This window comes from Panulirus ornatus, chromosome 64 (genome assembly GCF_036320965.1).
Source record: "Panulirus ornatus isolate Po-2019 chromosome 64, ASM3632096v1, whole genome shotgun sequence".
Taxonomy (NCBI): Eukaryota; Metazoa; Arthropoda; class Malacostraca; order Decapoda; family Palinuridae; genus Panulirus; species Panulirus ornatus.
In genome coordinates this window covers 4,832,646-4,847,796 of record NC_092287.1, presented here as the reverse complement: position 1 = coordinate 4,847,796, position 15,151 = coordinate 4,832,646, and the positions used below count along the sequence as shown (strand labels likewise).

Here is a 15,151-nt window from a genome sequence, read left to right as displayed (position 1 = left end):
TCATACCATATAAGCTGCACCATTTTGTGCAGGTTACAAAAACTGCTACTGTTTTTCCATCATTTTGTTTAATACTAATAGGATTTCATCCAAACACAATTTCTCTGATTTATGCAAATTTGGATGTTTAATTACAGTGCAAAGCCCAACACTGAGCACCAGAAATCAATATTCACTGCAGAAGTATCAATTTTGCAGTTTTGTAAGTGAAATAGACATCAGCTGCTTGTGAATAATGAACACGTCTGTGGCCTTACAACGTACAAAGCAAAGCAGGCCAAGTTTGAAGAGACGAAGGAGTTGTTTGTTCAAACATTAATATTCAGAAAGTTATTTCATTACGGAAACTACAGATTGACAGGTTTCAGAGATACTGCAACGATGTATAAAGCTGCCTTTGCTCACAAGGTGTTGAAATAATTCAAAGGCTAGATTTAAACTATCACCTCTGTATAAAAGTAATGGCAGAATCCCTAAAATCATCCTCATGATGGATGAAATGTAATACCAAATGAAGATGATTACCTGTCTTATTTGCAGTGAGGACTTCTGCAGGAATTGGATAAACATCAGGACTAACTATGTCTTAGCATAGTGTTCCTTAATTCCCTGTAGATTGTTTTGTGATGGGTTGACTTTGCTTCACTGATTCGGCAGAGTTAGGAACGCCACACTGTTGAGTTGGTAATGTATCACAGCCCTGTCACTGGAAGCTCACCAAGATTAGGGGATGAATGGTGGTCGGGGACCAGTGATGGGCATCCTCCAAGTAAGTTACAGCTTTCAGATCCATTGGTGGCTGAATTTCCTACTTATTTGGAAATTACAATCCCCCATCCCTGTAGGAACTCTGTTCTTGAGCAGTAGGCAGTTTACCTCTATGTGCCTTTCTCTGGTGATGGGCTGCCTGGTACACTTCAGGCATGAATAGAACTGTGCTTGACTGGTATTGGGTATGGGGGTTAGGCAACCTTGATTACATAAGGGTTGGCTTTAAATAAGGCAATGGATATTGACTTTGCACATCTGGCAGAAAAAGGAATTACAACTCTAATGACCAGAATGCTTGCTGATGAACTTTTATTGTAAGCAACATAAACATAGTATTTCAAATTATTTGATGCTCTTGCAACTCTTCCAGTGTGAATTCCCACATGAAAAAAGTAGTTACCTTGTAAGCCAAAAAATGAAAAAAAAAAAAAATCCTTGCAAAATATCTCTGTTATATGTTACTGAAGAAACTACCCAAAAGAGTAGTAGAATTTTCCTCGTACTGGTGTGGAAGGGTGTTTAACAAACAAATGGAAGGCCCTGCTGATGGTAGGGATCTTCATTATTTATGTGATTACATAATGATTCTGGGGTTTCTGTAGGTGTAATTTCATTCTATATAAACCTAAACACATTACACACTTTATGGGGTTTTTAATAGTGTGATATCACACATCCTGTATGTGTTACTTACATAGTCTATGTATTTCTTAGATTCTGTGTGAAACATTTAACTTTCTGATTTTTTAATAAAATGGTAGTGAATTATGAAGGATGAGTTGATGTAACCAGAAAAATGAATCATCACAGGTAAAAAGGGAGCCAAATGGATAAAAGTCATCCATAAAAGGCCCTGGACTTGTTCCACTGTAGAATTTTCATGGGAAAGGGTAATCAGCATATGATGTTCCTCAATAAATACACATTTTTATCTTATATTTTCTTTGAAATTGTGAAAAGTATACAAGCGAAATGTGATTCATTCAGGTTTTAAAATAAGCAACTTGTGGTGTTAGGAGTACCTCAGTCTGTATTATTCTTCATACAGGAAATGTACTTGCTTATCATGTTAATCTAAATATGTCATGGAATTTGATTGGAGAACAAACTATAAAATGTGGGGAAAATCTCTATAAATATATTTGAAATATTCAGATATACATTTTACAATACCTATATATAACAATGAGCATTTGTTACTGCTCTATAAGTTGATATTCAGTAAATGAAATATCTATAGTTGAGTTAAACATTAAGAAATTTTCTTGTGATCAAAATACAGAATTAGAAGAAAACTTAGGTTCTTTCAGGTATATATATATATATATATATATATATATATATATATATGAAAATAATAAATTCATGACACTTTTATGGTAATTAGAGTGTATATTCAATATTGGTTCTTGTAAAATTTTGTTTTAATTTGTTTAATAAATTGTGACCTAAGCATACAAATCAAGGCACTTGAATCCTGTGATTATTTAGGATTTCTTAAAATTGTGTCTCCAGACTTATGTCAATTCTAATAATAGTCTGGCACAGGTGCACACACAATCCTGCAGAAATCTTGGTATCGAACCACACCATTTGGAGAGATGTTGGCCTCACGGAAAATTTGCTCTACTGAAGAATAAATAAATATATAAAGTTAATACACAATACTGTAACACTGTACAGTTAATGTTGTCTTTTTATAGTACATCTCTAATATGTTATCGTCCTTATCCACAGAACAGATCATGCAAATTCTTTTCCAACTATGTACTTGGGTTACTACTGATTCATTCATACTGCCACATTTGTCATGCACATTTTCTTTTACTCGGTCCTTCTGTTTCACCCATAATCTTTTGTACACATATTCCCACTTCTCTCCTTGTTACAGTCATAAGCATCTTTTTTAACAACAAATCCCTGCATAGGCATTTCACCTAAGACTTGTTGTCAACTTGCCAAAAAATGTCATTAGTTTTTCAGAATTTTCTTTGTTTAACCCTTTTGGTGCACATTTAATTTTTTCAGCCTCCAGCAGTAAGCAAAAAACAGATTTTTTCTAGATAAACACTTTGGGAAAAAACTCAAGACCAGTGAAAGAGTTAAACTAATGCAAGCAGAAAAAAGAAGAAGAAAAAAAATCAGCACCCATAATTACCTTCTTTGTGGCTAAGTCGTTCACCCCACTGCAGGAGAATATGTCGTAGATCTCGCGCAGGTATAGTTCCAGTATTCTTAGGGTCATGACCTTTAAATGCTGCCAAAATTTCTTCAGGTATCTTTTCCACTTGACTATGCTTGTGCATAACATCAAGGAAGTCAGGAAAGCTCATTTTGCCACCTAAGATATAGTGGCATGAAAGAATTCATGTAGCTATCCATTAATTTATGAAACTAAAATCAGAAAATCAAGCTGTAAATCCTACAGCTTGTACACCATTCTCTGCTTAGTTGGAGAAAAAAATAGATAAAAAAAATTCACTTTCTTAAGGGCAGGTAAATGGAACAGGAATATTCCTGTGGTATTATATGTGAATATCTAATAAGATACACAAATTAAAGTTTCCTTAGAATCTAAATCACAGTGGTAATATGATATGTTAATACCATTAGATTGCAGCAATGGTATAAGATAGACTTAAAAATAAGATATTGATAACTGTAAGATTCTCTTGTTCAAATATATGAGAATTATTGACACAAAAATGAAAAGTGATGATTAGTAGAACAATCCAAAATAAAAGTGGAGATTAACAATCCTTCAAGAAGTGGAAGGCTGTATCATCAACTGATTAAAAAAAAAAGTGTGGATCTCCTCACCCTTACCCTGCTCTCATGTGCAGCTTAGCCCTATAAAAGGGGTCACAGGGTTACAATATGATATTAATGTAATGGAGCAATAGTGATGCCAACTGTATAGTTATGTGACTAAAATAGACAATTCCAGACAGGAAACAAGGATCACCTTTAAACTCAGTAGAATGTTAAGCATGACGAAAGAGCATAATCTGAACATTTCCCATGTTGTACTTTCTGAAAAAAATACTTCTTTGGTCTACATATAAAGGAGCCTGTGTTTGTGAGAACTGTCTCACACAAGACCAATACAGTCAGACCAAACAGACTACTACAGCCAAAGCAATCAAACAAGTTGTGGGTATGGGGAGGGGAAGACCATACAGGAAGTAGGGATACAAGGGAGGGTTCTGCAGGAGGTGGGGGTCTTGGGAAGGGAAGGCCATGCATGGGATGGTAGTCATAAAAGTGGAGAGTCATGTAGGGGGTTAGGGCATCTGGAGATGGGGGGCATACATGGAATGGAGGTCTTGGGAGGAGAGGGCCATGCAGGGTGGGGGACTTGGGAAGGGAGGGATGTGTAAGAGTGAGGGGTTTAAAGGAGGAGAGAGCCATGCAGGTGGGTAAAGGCTTGCTAGAGGTGAGGACAGTGCAAGAAGAGGACCTTGTAGGTGGTGGGGCTTGGAGAAGGGGAAGGCCTTGTGAAAGGTGAGGGTTGTACAGTGGATAATGACATGGGAAAGCGTTTGTGTGGAGTATGTCCAGTCAATAAAGGGCCCAAAAATGATCAAAGCTAGGTTCAAGGCAAGCCACAAGCCATTCAAAGAAACTAGTATTAGTAATATAAATAAAACAATTTACTCTTACCTTTATCCTTGAAATACTTTTTGAGCTCAGAAATAGTTGGGCTCATACCAAGAGAACGCATGATTACTGTTAACTGATCCAAGGTGCGAATTTGCCCATTACGAGCATATAAGGAGAAACACTCCCTGAATTCTGGAAATCAAAGAATCCAAATGTCATCTGAATTACTGGAAATGTACTACAACATGCTTGAAGATTTTAGGATATGTAATGTATGCATGTGACAATGTGTTACAGAATTCACTAAACTAAGATTTCTATTTGTTATCTATCATTATGACTGCTAACTTGGTCATAAACCTAGATATATTTTCACTGACTGAGAGCAACTCTTTCAGTATTAACTGTGCTATTCAAATAAGCATGATGCATATCCAGTATAGCAATAAAAAGCATGTTCACTTCTAAGAAACAGATGCAAAAATAGTCAGTTCCTCTTGAAGAGAAGCTACATAAACTGAAAAGAGGTAAATAATGGTGGTAGAGTTTCAGCTAGAAACTTGGTAAAAGTACTTTAACTCTCTGGGATGAGATGAACAGATACATGGAAATTGTACTTCATTTCTATTGATTGTATAAGAACTCCCCAGAAAAGTAAAATAATTCAATATTTGTATGAACAAAGTACAAATATGTGTTTAGAAAGTGAAAGACATGGAATGGGCAAAATATGCCCCAAGCAAGGCCATCTCAGGTGAAAGAAGAAAGTAAAAGACAGTAGAAATAAATCAGATATCTGAAGGTGTTTGTACATCTGACTCTTAGAGAAAGAAAAGTTATATGAAGAGGAAAAGACAAAAGGAAGAGAATTCCACAGCTTATCTGTATGAGGGAAGGAGGAGGTATCATAACAGCCAATCCTCCAATGGCCAGATTCCACACAGAAGCAACTAAATGAAATGTGCTACCAATATAGCACTGAATGAGCCTTATTAAAACAGATGTAAATTAGTTAAATGATATTAATTCTGTCACAGCGTTTGAGAAAATATTGCCTGACATACGCCATTGTTAAACAATGAAGAATACAGTATTTTGCAGCTTACTCCTTGTTATTCACTTTACCAAGGCTTCTCTTCGTCTGACCATTATTACTGGATACTAAGTATGATTGAATAAAACAACTTGCATGTTTGCAATAACACATAAGGAAAATAAATTTCTTAACCATAATGTACTTTGAAAAAAAATATCTCTGACAACCATCAGGAGTTTTTACATATATGATTTCTACAAGAGGTCAAATTACTACCTTCATGATACTACACAACATGCTATTACTACAGGTACCACCAAGATATCAAGCAACTTGCAGAAAACTATCCTTCAATATGTGCATCACAAACTATTCTACAAGGCCTCTTTAGCAGCACCTAATGAGATTACAGGTTTTCTTTCACCTAGAAAAAAAAATTTCTACCCAGTATTAACACAAAAAATATTTTGCCTAGTATCTGTAAGTAATAATCCTAAGTATTTATAACTGATCTTGCCTTCCTTGTGCCACCTCATTACTCAATAGATTATGCTAAATAAATCAGCCCAAGTGGTTCATTTATTACATAACCAAAATAATATTTACTATGGTTTGATCACACTTATTCTTGCTTGACTAACGAGATAATGAAGGGTGCTACAATCACATCTTTAATTCGGAAAGTTTAATAACCCATTACTGCCCCTCCCTCACAGATGATGGCTATCCTGATTGTCTACTTATGTGTGCCAAGGTAAAAGGAATACTTACCATCTATATCTTGTTCCTTGAAATGCCGGGCCTGTGGAAGATAAAAGATAATATTAGAAATAATTCCTATTGGGTTAAAACTGCTAGAAAATACAAATAAACTTTCCATACACCTGGTGTCACTTACCATGGTGTCAGGTAGATAACAACAAATGACGTCAACAGGTACAGGTAAGACTTGACCAATCACAGCCCACCAACCTGTTGCTCGGCATCTGATTGGCCTACAGCCGCAGGTAAGGCGCCAGGTTTGATGTCCACAAATAAGCTACGCAAATTTTCAGTACACGGCGGCGTGATATGATTTCTTTCAACCACATGGTAATATCTGGTTTAAAACTTAATACTATGAGAATGAAAACCAACAGGATAGCAAAGAACACACCTATTTAGTTCGACCTAGATCACGTCATGTTGACTCATACAGGAGAAATGCCTGATAGTGCAATTTGTATCAACATTCGTTGTTTGAAATAAATTCAGTTATCCACTCGGCGTAAAATCACACCAACTATGCAATATAAGCGTACGCATTCGCACCAACTGGATTTAAGATGCATTCGTACATTTTGTCTGTTCAACGAAAGAAGTCGAAAAAAGAGAAAACAAGCAGATAGAGATAGGAAGAAAGAACAAAACGAGTCTAGAAGCGTTTTAGCTTATCTGATTTTAACCTCGATTTTTGAGGTCTACATTTATGTTAGATGTACGGTGAGGTATATAATTAAGTGTAGTCCTCCTCCACTTGTTTGTTAAGCTCTGGTTATACAAATGATACGGGGAAATATGTAGGTAGTGTGGGTCAGGTTCCTGACTTGTGGGGAGGGTGGGACCCACACTCCCCAAGAGCCAGGAACCTGATTCACACTCCCCACACGCCAGGGACCTAACCTACACTCCCCACAAGCCAGGGACCTGACCCATACTCCCCACAAGCTAGGAAGCTGACCTACACTCCCCACAAGCCAGGAACATACCTGATTTGTGGGGAGTGTGGGTCAGGTCCTCGGGTTGAGGAGGGTGGTGGTGAGAGGGCTGGGTGCTGGGGCAGTCTGGCCGGGGCCTTTGTGGGTGCGTCTGTGAGAGAAAACAAATTCCCTGCTCATTTTCCGCCTGACTCCCCTCCAAAGACACGAGCCACAGCAGGAGGAGGCTGGCACCTAATGAGGATTATCATGATATATATCTGTTAGGAATGGTGCGGACCTGACGTGTGGGCCAGGTCACATGAGGGAGGGGGGCACGACCTGGGAAGGGTGACCTGACGTGTGGGCCAGGTCACATGAGGGAGGGGGGGCACGACCTGGGAAGGGTGACCTGACGTGTGGGCCAGGTCACATGAGGGAGGGGGGGCACGACCTGGGGAGGGTGACCTGACGTGTGGGCCAGGTCACATGAGGGAGGGGGGGCACGACCTGGGGAGGGTGACCTGACGTGTGGGCCAGGTCACATGAGGGAGGGGGGGCACGACCTGGGTAGGGTGACCTGACGTGTGGGCCAGGTCACATGAGGGAGGGGGGGCACGACCTGGGGAGGGTGACCTGACGTGTGGGGTCAGGTCTCAGGAGGGGGCGCACGCCCTGAGTAAACCATTACGAGAAGTGAAAGAGGACAAACACGGTAGGAATATCAGCACTGACCCTGAAGGCGGGAAACACAGGACATCCACGACAGTGGTACAGGCTCCATACACAGCTCGATATATCAACACTATGATGAGGGATACAACACCCACTCATAACTAACAACCCGGTCCACACTTACGTGGATGACGTTGTCTACATCTGGTCAACGGACTTCATCAGTGTCGCAGGAAAACTACGACGAATTCTCGAGATAATCGAAAATGATTCTGTTACCAAAATTAAACCTTATGCGTGGTCGACGAGGGCGATAGCGATAAGATATGACTGAACCTAACAGGAAAATGACTTTTCGATCACCACGTAATAGAATACCATATATATATATATATATATATATATATATATATATATATATATATATATATATATATATATATATATATATATATATATATATATATATAAGGGAGAGATTAATAGCAACGTGGTCAACAGAATTCTTCACCTTTATGCTTACAGAACATTAGACGAACTTCCCACCAGATATCGTCCAAGCCAGCAAGTTAAGGCAACACAAAATCCTTCTGAAAATATGCCGTTTAATACAAGAAAAATAGACATTTAATGAATTTGAAAATCAACTTCCTCTTTTTTTTTCCTCTCCCGTTTTGATATGATTTTCCTACCACGACAAAACTGCTGCAGAGAAGAAAACTTTCCCTCTTGTTCACACTTTCCGATAAAATTTCCTCGGGAGCATATTACCTTTACATCACATGACGCTCCTTCTCAACGTCTTCTGCCAGGCGGGTGTTGTGCCAGGGGGTGTGGTGGACGGAGAGGCGGCTCCCACTACCCTCTGTGACTGTCACTACCACACACAAGAGTAGCACCACCGCAGGACACATGTACTCTCCTCCAGCAGATAACCTCGTCATGAGCCATCAAGCCTGGTGTTATCTGGTCTCCACATTGTACTCCAACGGGAGCTGTACGGCCACACAGGCGTACACCAAAGGGCAGCAGTAATGCTCTCTCTGCAACCAGTAAATACAGTCTGTATCTTGGCATGTGCGACACGTGAATATAGCCTCCCAGGGATCGAACCGAGGGTTCCAGATCTTGCCTGACCCACCAAGCGGGGATGACACACACACACAGACACAGAGCCGCCCGTGTGGGGGTGAGGTGCACGTGATCACCTCACTCACACGGGAGAACGTGCTCAACCTCTTCATTAAGCCAACATCTTTTGATGCGACGCTTCTATCAACTCCCGCCAAATGTCGTGCCCTCACGTCCTGCTGCTCCCTCCCTTCCCAGGACGGGGTAGGAGCGTGTGGCTCCCCTGATCTCTCCCTTAAACCGTCACGTCCTCTTCCCTTCCCAGGACGGGGTAGGAGCGTGGCTCCCCTGATCCTCTGCTCTGCCTCAAGTCTTAACAATATTTGTATTTCATCACATAACAAACCACTAACAATGTACTGGTGAGGGAGGCCACTAACAATGTACTGGTGAGGGAGGCCACTAACAATGTACTGGTGAGGGAGGACACTAACAATGTACTGGTGAGGGAGGACACTAACAATGTACTGGTGAGGGAGGACACTAACAATGTACTGGTGAGGGAGGACACTAACAATGTACTGGTGAGGGAGGACACTAACGGCCAATATCTTGTTTACAAAAGCTGCCCCAATATGTCTACTGGACCTTCTTTTTTGGAGAAGTATTTTGAAAATTTCAAGACGAGAAAATATGACACAAGGAAACATTTTTTCTTTATATATTTCATAAAGTATCGTACCAATCATCATCATGATCTTACTCTTTGTTCAGCTGTTGTATGTGATCTTATTCTTCGTTCAGCAGTTGTACGAGTCGTGTGGAAGAAATAAACGTATTAGAAATCATTCTTTGGTCAGACTTACAAGTGTGATGCTACGTCCGGTGTTGACCCAGACATTGTATGTATATTTTCCACCAACTAAGAATCTCTTCTGACCAAACCTGTTGCATGAAATAACACTACATAATTGTCAATAAAATAATAATAATAATAATGATAACAACAACAATGATAATAATAATAATAATAATAATAATAATAATAATAATATTAATAATAATAATAATAATAATAATAATAATAATGATATAATAATAATAATAATAATAATAATAATAATAATAATAATAATAATAATAAAAGCGGTGGTGTGCGATAGGGTGGAGGGAGCTGGACTTTACGCGTGTAGTTCCAAGAGGAGAGGGGCCAAATGGAGTGCTCCAAGATGGCTTTCGCGCCACAGGTTTTGCCCACATTTCCGCCGATATTTCCCCAGGGGAAGGACTGGTGGGGAAGGGAAGAGAGGAATCCCCAGGGGGAAGAGTAGTGGTGGTGGGGGAGGCGGTCCGTCCTCAGGCTCCCAGGGACGACCCACACTTCTACCCTACAATGTACCGTCTGGCCCAGGCGGTCCACAGTATGGGTCCAGCTGCACCGTGGACGGGTTCACACCGTAGGCAGCGATGGACGGTAGACAAACACAGAGGACAACACACCAGTAAGGGCTGACAGACAGACAGACAGACAGACACACGAGAAAACACATGGCTTAGTCTGGATTGTGTACGTGTGTATATATATATATATATATATATATATATATATATATATATATATATATATATATATATATATATATATATATATATATATATATATATATATATATATATATATATATATATATATATATATATATATATATATATATATATATATATATATATATATATATATATGTAAAGACATGTATGTAGATATATAGCAGGTTAAGAAACGGGAGAACACTACGAGTGTAAACTCTCCCTGCAACACACAAGAGTAAAGCAGCGGTAACCATGACGAGGAGAGAGAGAGAGAGAGAGAGAGAGAGAGAGAGAGAGAGAGAGAGAGAGAGAGAGGACTGGACGAGGGACTGTGGGAGAGGCTGGGAGAGCGAGTGAGCGGCCCGGCCGCTGGAAGTCTTTGATCTCACCAAATATAATTTACATGCCAGCCAAATGTACGCTCCGGAGTCCGGGGAGGGGAAAGAGAGAGAGGGTCCAGGGAGAGGGGACGAGAGTCCAGGGAGAGGGGACGAGAGTCCAGGGAGAGGGGAAGAGAGTCCAGGGAGAGAGAGAGAGAGAGAGAGAGAGAGAGAGAGAGAGAGAGAGAGAGAGAGAGAGAGAGAGAGAGAGAGAGAGAGAGAGAGTCCCGGGCGGGAGGGGAGGGAGACGGTATCCCCAGCAGTAATGACCCGTGCCCAGACCAGCGCCACTGCCGTCCAGTGCCTGTCTCCTTCTCTCATGTATGCGAGGAACGAAGACCAATAGTTAGTCGTATTCCTCAATGTATGACGCCCAACCTGGCCCGGCCAACACCTGCCCCACTCATGACGCCCAACCTGGCCCGGCCAACACCTGCCCCACTCATGGCGCCTACCACCTGCCCCAGTCATGACCAACCAACTCGGGTGAAAGAGAAAAGAAAGTAATGCAGACATTCATGAAGGTTCCACAGGCTCTTGTAGACCTGACGCTACAATGTAGAAAGGTGACATACAGGTGAGCAAAGAGAATTGTACAGTCGATCTGCTCGAGGAGGAGGAGGAGGAGGAAAAGGGATTATAACGATCAATCCTCGAATGTCCGGACTCCACACAGAAACTATGGGAAGCAGCAGCAGCAGTCAGTGGCAGGCGTCACATACAGACACCTCATGAAAGCAGTGACCAAAATGATATATGTAGAACAGGAATGGGATGAATGGGAGGAGATGGGGACCAACATCGCGGCGTGCAGAAAGGAATAGTTGAAGCGAACTGAAGTCAGGAGAGAAAATCAAATGAGACTCGAGAAGGTATGTCGGCTGGGGTCACGTGCCTTGTCCACTAGGAGGAGGGAAGGGACTCGACAGATCCCCGCAGGAGGAGGACTAGGACGGGGGATGGCAGAGGTTCTGTGGGAGGAGATGGAGGCCGTGGGTTAGAGGCACAGATTCATCCAAGATGAACCCGAGGAAAATATGGCACCAAAACGGAACGGCTTTATCAGTTGGCGAGCGACCGATGAACTGATGAAGGTGGAGAGGAAAAGAAAAAGGGACTGAATGATCTAAGACGCTGTAGAGGATTTGGGGTCAAGAATCAGAAAGAAGTTTCCAGAAGAAAAAGGTCAAAATCATCACAATTCCTTTTTATGATAGTGTGCTTAACTTTACGATGAACACCTCTGCATTGATCCGGAGCACCAACACCACCACCACTAGGCTCTGGCACGACCCGAGGTAAGGGCGACACGACATTTGAGCCCGACGGTACGAGCAGTGAGCACGACGTTACAACCCTGGCATTACGATGGTCTAGCCTTCCGTCAGCAAGTGGAGTGACAGGTCATCACACCTGAAGGTGGTACCGTTGTGTTCAAGGGTCGCAGCGTCGTGTTCAAGGATCGTAGCGTCGTGTTCAAGGGTCGTAGCGCCGTGCTCAGAGGTCGTAGCGTCGTGTTCAAGGGTCGTAGCGTCGTGCTCAGAGATCGTAGCGTCGTGTTTAAGGGTCGTAGCGTCGTGTTCTAGGGTCGCAGCGTCGTGCTCAAGGGTCGTAGCGTCGTGCTCAGAGGTCTAACGTCGTGTTCAAGGGTCGTAACGTCGTGCTCAGAGGTCGTAACGTCGTGTTCAAGGGTCGTAACGTCGTGCTCAGAGGTCGTAACGTCGTGTTCAAGGGTCGTAGCGTCGTGCTCAGAGGTATAACGTCGTGTTCAAGGGTCGTAGCGTCGTGTCCAAGGGTCGTAGCGTCGTGTTCAAGGGTCGTAGCGTCGTGTTCAAGGGTCGTAGCGTCGTGTTCAAGGGTCATGCTGGAAGGGTTCAGGGAGCGTAGTGATGATGGCCTTGGTCGGCCGCCATACCGGTCTTCAGGGAGGCGAGCCAGATCGTTATATATTCACGCTCCCTCAAACTTCCCCGTTTCTCACTCATAATTCCTCAGTCTACCTCATTTACATGAACTCCGGGGCTTCAATAAGACTTTCCCAATGCAATGTAAAATAATATAGATATTATTTCATGTTGGTATGAATGTTTGGGACATTTAGAGGATATTTATGTGTATGGTTCCTGTAAAGTGTCGAGAGCACTCCCTTCCCGCCATTAGACTCCCCAAATGGCGCGTTCTGGCGGGTTTATCGTGATGAGGTCGGCTACATCTCCCTCCTCACTCGTCCAATGGTATTACTTAGGGAAATGATGGAGGCTTTTGATAGGCTCCTGAGCTCCACACTAAAAGTCAGAGTAGTGGGAGTGATTCCGGGAACACTAGTGACAAAGATGTGTCGTATTCCTCCGCCATCTCGCGGAAGAACTGATTTGTTTCGACCAGTTTCTTTCTTCAGAGGAAGAGACGCGTCTCGAGATGCCCTACAGGCTCAGGGTCCGCGAGAAATATGGTTTACGAAGGCAGACGTCCCGGTAGAACAATGGTGCATCATGGGTCTTCAGTTCTACAGAGCTGGGGTAGGCTTCAAGCATCATCAGATATCTGCCACCGCAGGACGAGCAAAGGTTATGGGACATGAGGCTATATAGAAGATGCGAGACGCGCCCATGGCTACCGTGGGAAACGGAGTTCAGCTGACCCTGAAGTTACTCTGTCGCAAGTTGCACGACGGTACGACCCTCCGGTGTGGCTGGCTTAAGCCTTGAACCCAACCCTTAGGGGTTAAAACGTCCAAGGTCAGGCAATCATACCTAAGGGTCGTACCGTCGTACTCAAGGGTCGCGCCGTCGTGCTCAAGGGTCGTACCGTCGTGCTCAAGGGTCGCGCCGTTGTGCTCAAGGGTCGCGCCGTCGTGCTCAAGGGTCGTACCGTCGTGCTCAAGGGTCGCACCGTCGTGCTCAAGGGTCGTACCGTCGTGCTCAAGGGTCGTGCCGTCATGCTCAAGGGTCGTACCGTCGTGCTCAAGAGTCGCGCCGTCGTGCTCAAGGGTCGTACCGTCGTGCTGGAGGGGTTCTGGCCTCCTGTGGATACAACGTTCCGCCATTTTTAAAACCTTGGGAAATATGAAGGTTTTCCACATCGCTTATTCATCTCTTAGGCCACATTTGCCTGGGAAGTAGCACTCTGGGCAGCCAGGCCTTCCCCAGGGCACCGCTAACCCCCACCTTTACCAGCCTTCTGGTCTGGGGTTGGGGACCCCAGAGCTGCAGAATCAATGGCTGTTATGAACGTAGCCCAACCAACGTGGACAGAACAGCGACACTGATCACAGACAGACAGACAGGACTGGCAGTACTGCCTCCTGGTGTGTGTGTGTAGGAGTAAATACATGGTACACATACACAAGGTTAAGAAGACGGGGCAACACGTGCGTAAAAACTGTCTCCACGTAACACATAAATAGTAATCACAAACAGAAGAGTCGGGGGTGACCTGATTACACCATTTGTTTTCAAACTCATTTGCTGACGTGAACTATGACCAGTTCTTAGGAAGACGTGGGCAGAGGATCACCAGAGGACATAACATGAACTTCAGAAACTTGTGTGTACGAAGAATGTCACCTTGGCCGTCCATGCACTGGCTATCACACTCTCCTCACCGATAAAGTGTTGTTTGTTGCGCTCTATATACGACGATGTCGCAGATAAAAGGGTCAGGCGAGGAGATACGGCACTCCTGTCTCCCTGGCAGCGGGCAGGCAGGCACGTATGGCGGTGGGGCACTGTCCCGTGACCTCTCATACCCAACACGTCGCAATGTGGGTAATGGTTTCGTGGTCTAATGGGGCGTACCTACATGGGATGAGTGTGTGTGTGTGTGTGTGTGTGTGTGTGTGTGTGTGTCAGGGGTCGGCCGGCCAGACTGGGTCGTGGACAGAAGACTACCATATTAGGTCGTGTGTCTGGGAGGGATCTCAGGGAACGTATTAACTATGAAGTGAAGGTGTTGCCCCACCTGTGTGGGTCGTGAAGTTGTCCTCCAATTTTGTAACTGTGAGTCAGTGTTGCTGCGCCACCAGCTAGCTGCTGGTGGAGTCCGGGAACATCACCTCACCGTGAACCATAGGGAACATCACCTCACCGTGAACCATAGGGAAGCCAGCAAGTTACCCCCAGCCTCCCCACACATCACTCACCCTCTCCTCCACTCAAGACATAGCAATACAAAAAAAAACTATTACCCCCCCCCCCCCCCCCCCCTGTCTTGTGTTACTTCTGGTGTCGCGAGCAACACCTCCCTCCTGCAACACTATACAGTTCCCGGACCACTGTACACTTCCTTGAAGGTTACCCATAGGTCCCTCTGCTCCTGCAACTGTCTCCGTAAAATCCCCGAATCCTAGA

General features: G+C 43.4%; 1 protein-coding gene across 2 annotated transcripts in view; it reads right to left on the bottom strand.

Annotated features, from left to right (window-relative positions):
- Window positions 1-1,063: 1,063 nt before the first annotated feature.
- LOC139746212 (calmodulin-like protein 4) overlaps window positions 1,064-15,151 on the bottom strand; it is a 92,774-nt gene continuing 78,686 nt past the window's right edge. Inside the window, exons 1-5 of one of the 2 annotated variants that reach the window (XM_071657173.1) lie at window positions 6,309-6,437; window positions 6,182-6,212; window positions 4,435-4,566; window positions 2,930-3,112; window positions 1,064-2,400 (exon numbers count right to left, since the gene is read on the bottom strand). In XM_071657173.1, coding sequence (XP_071513274.1) covers window positions 2,300-2,400; window positions 2,930-3,112; window positions 4,435-4,566; window positions 6,182-6,212; window positions 6,309-6,311 — 450 coding nt within the window. In that variant the 5' untranslated portion in view covers window positions 6,312-6,437 and the 3' untranslated portion in view covers window positions 1,064-2,299. Of the gene's footprint in view, window positions 2,401-2,929; window positions 3,113-4,434; window positions 4,567-6,181; window positions 6,213-6,308; window positions 6,438-15,151 lie in introns of those variants that run through there. The other variant, XM_071657172.1, reaches the window with a different exon arrangement.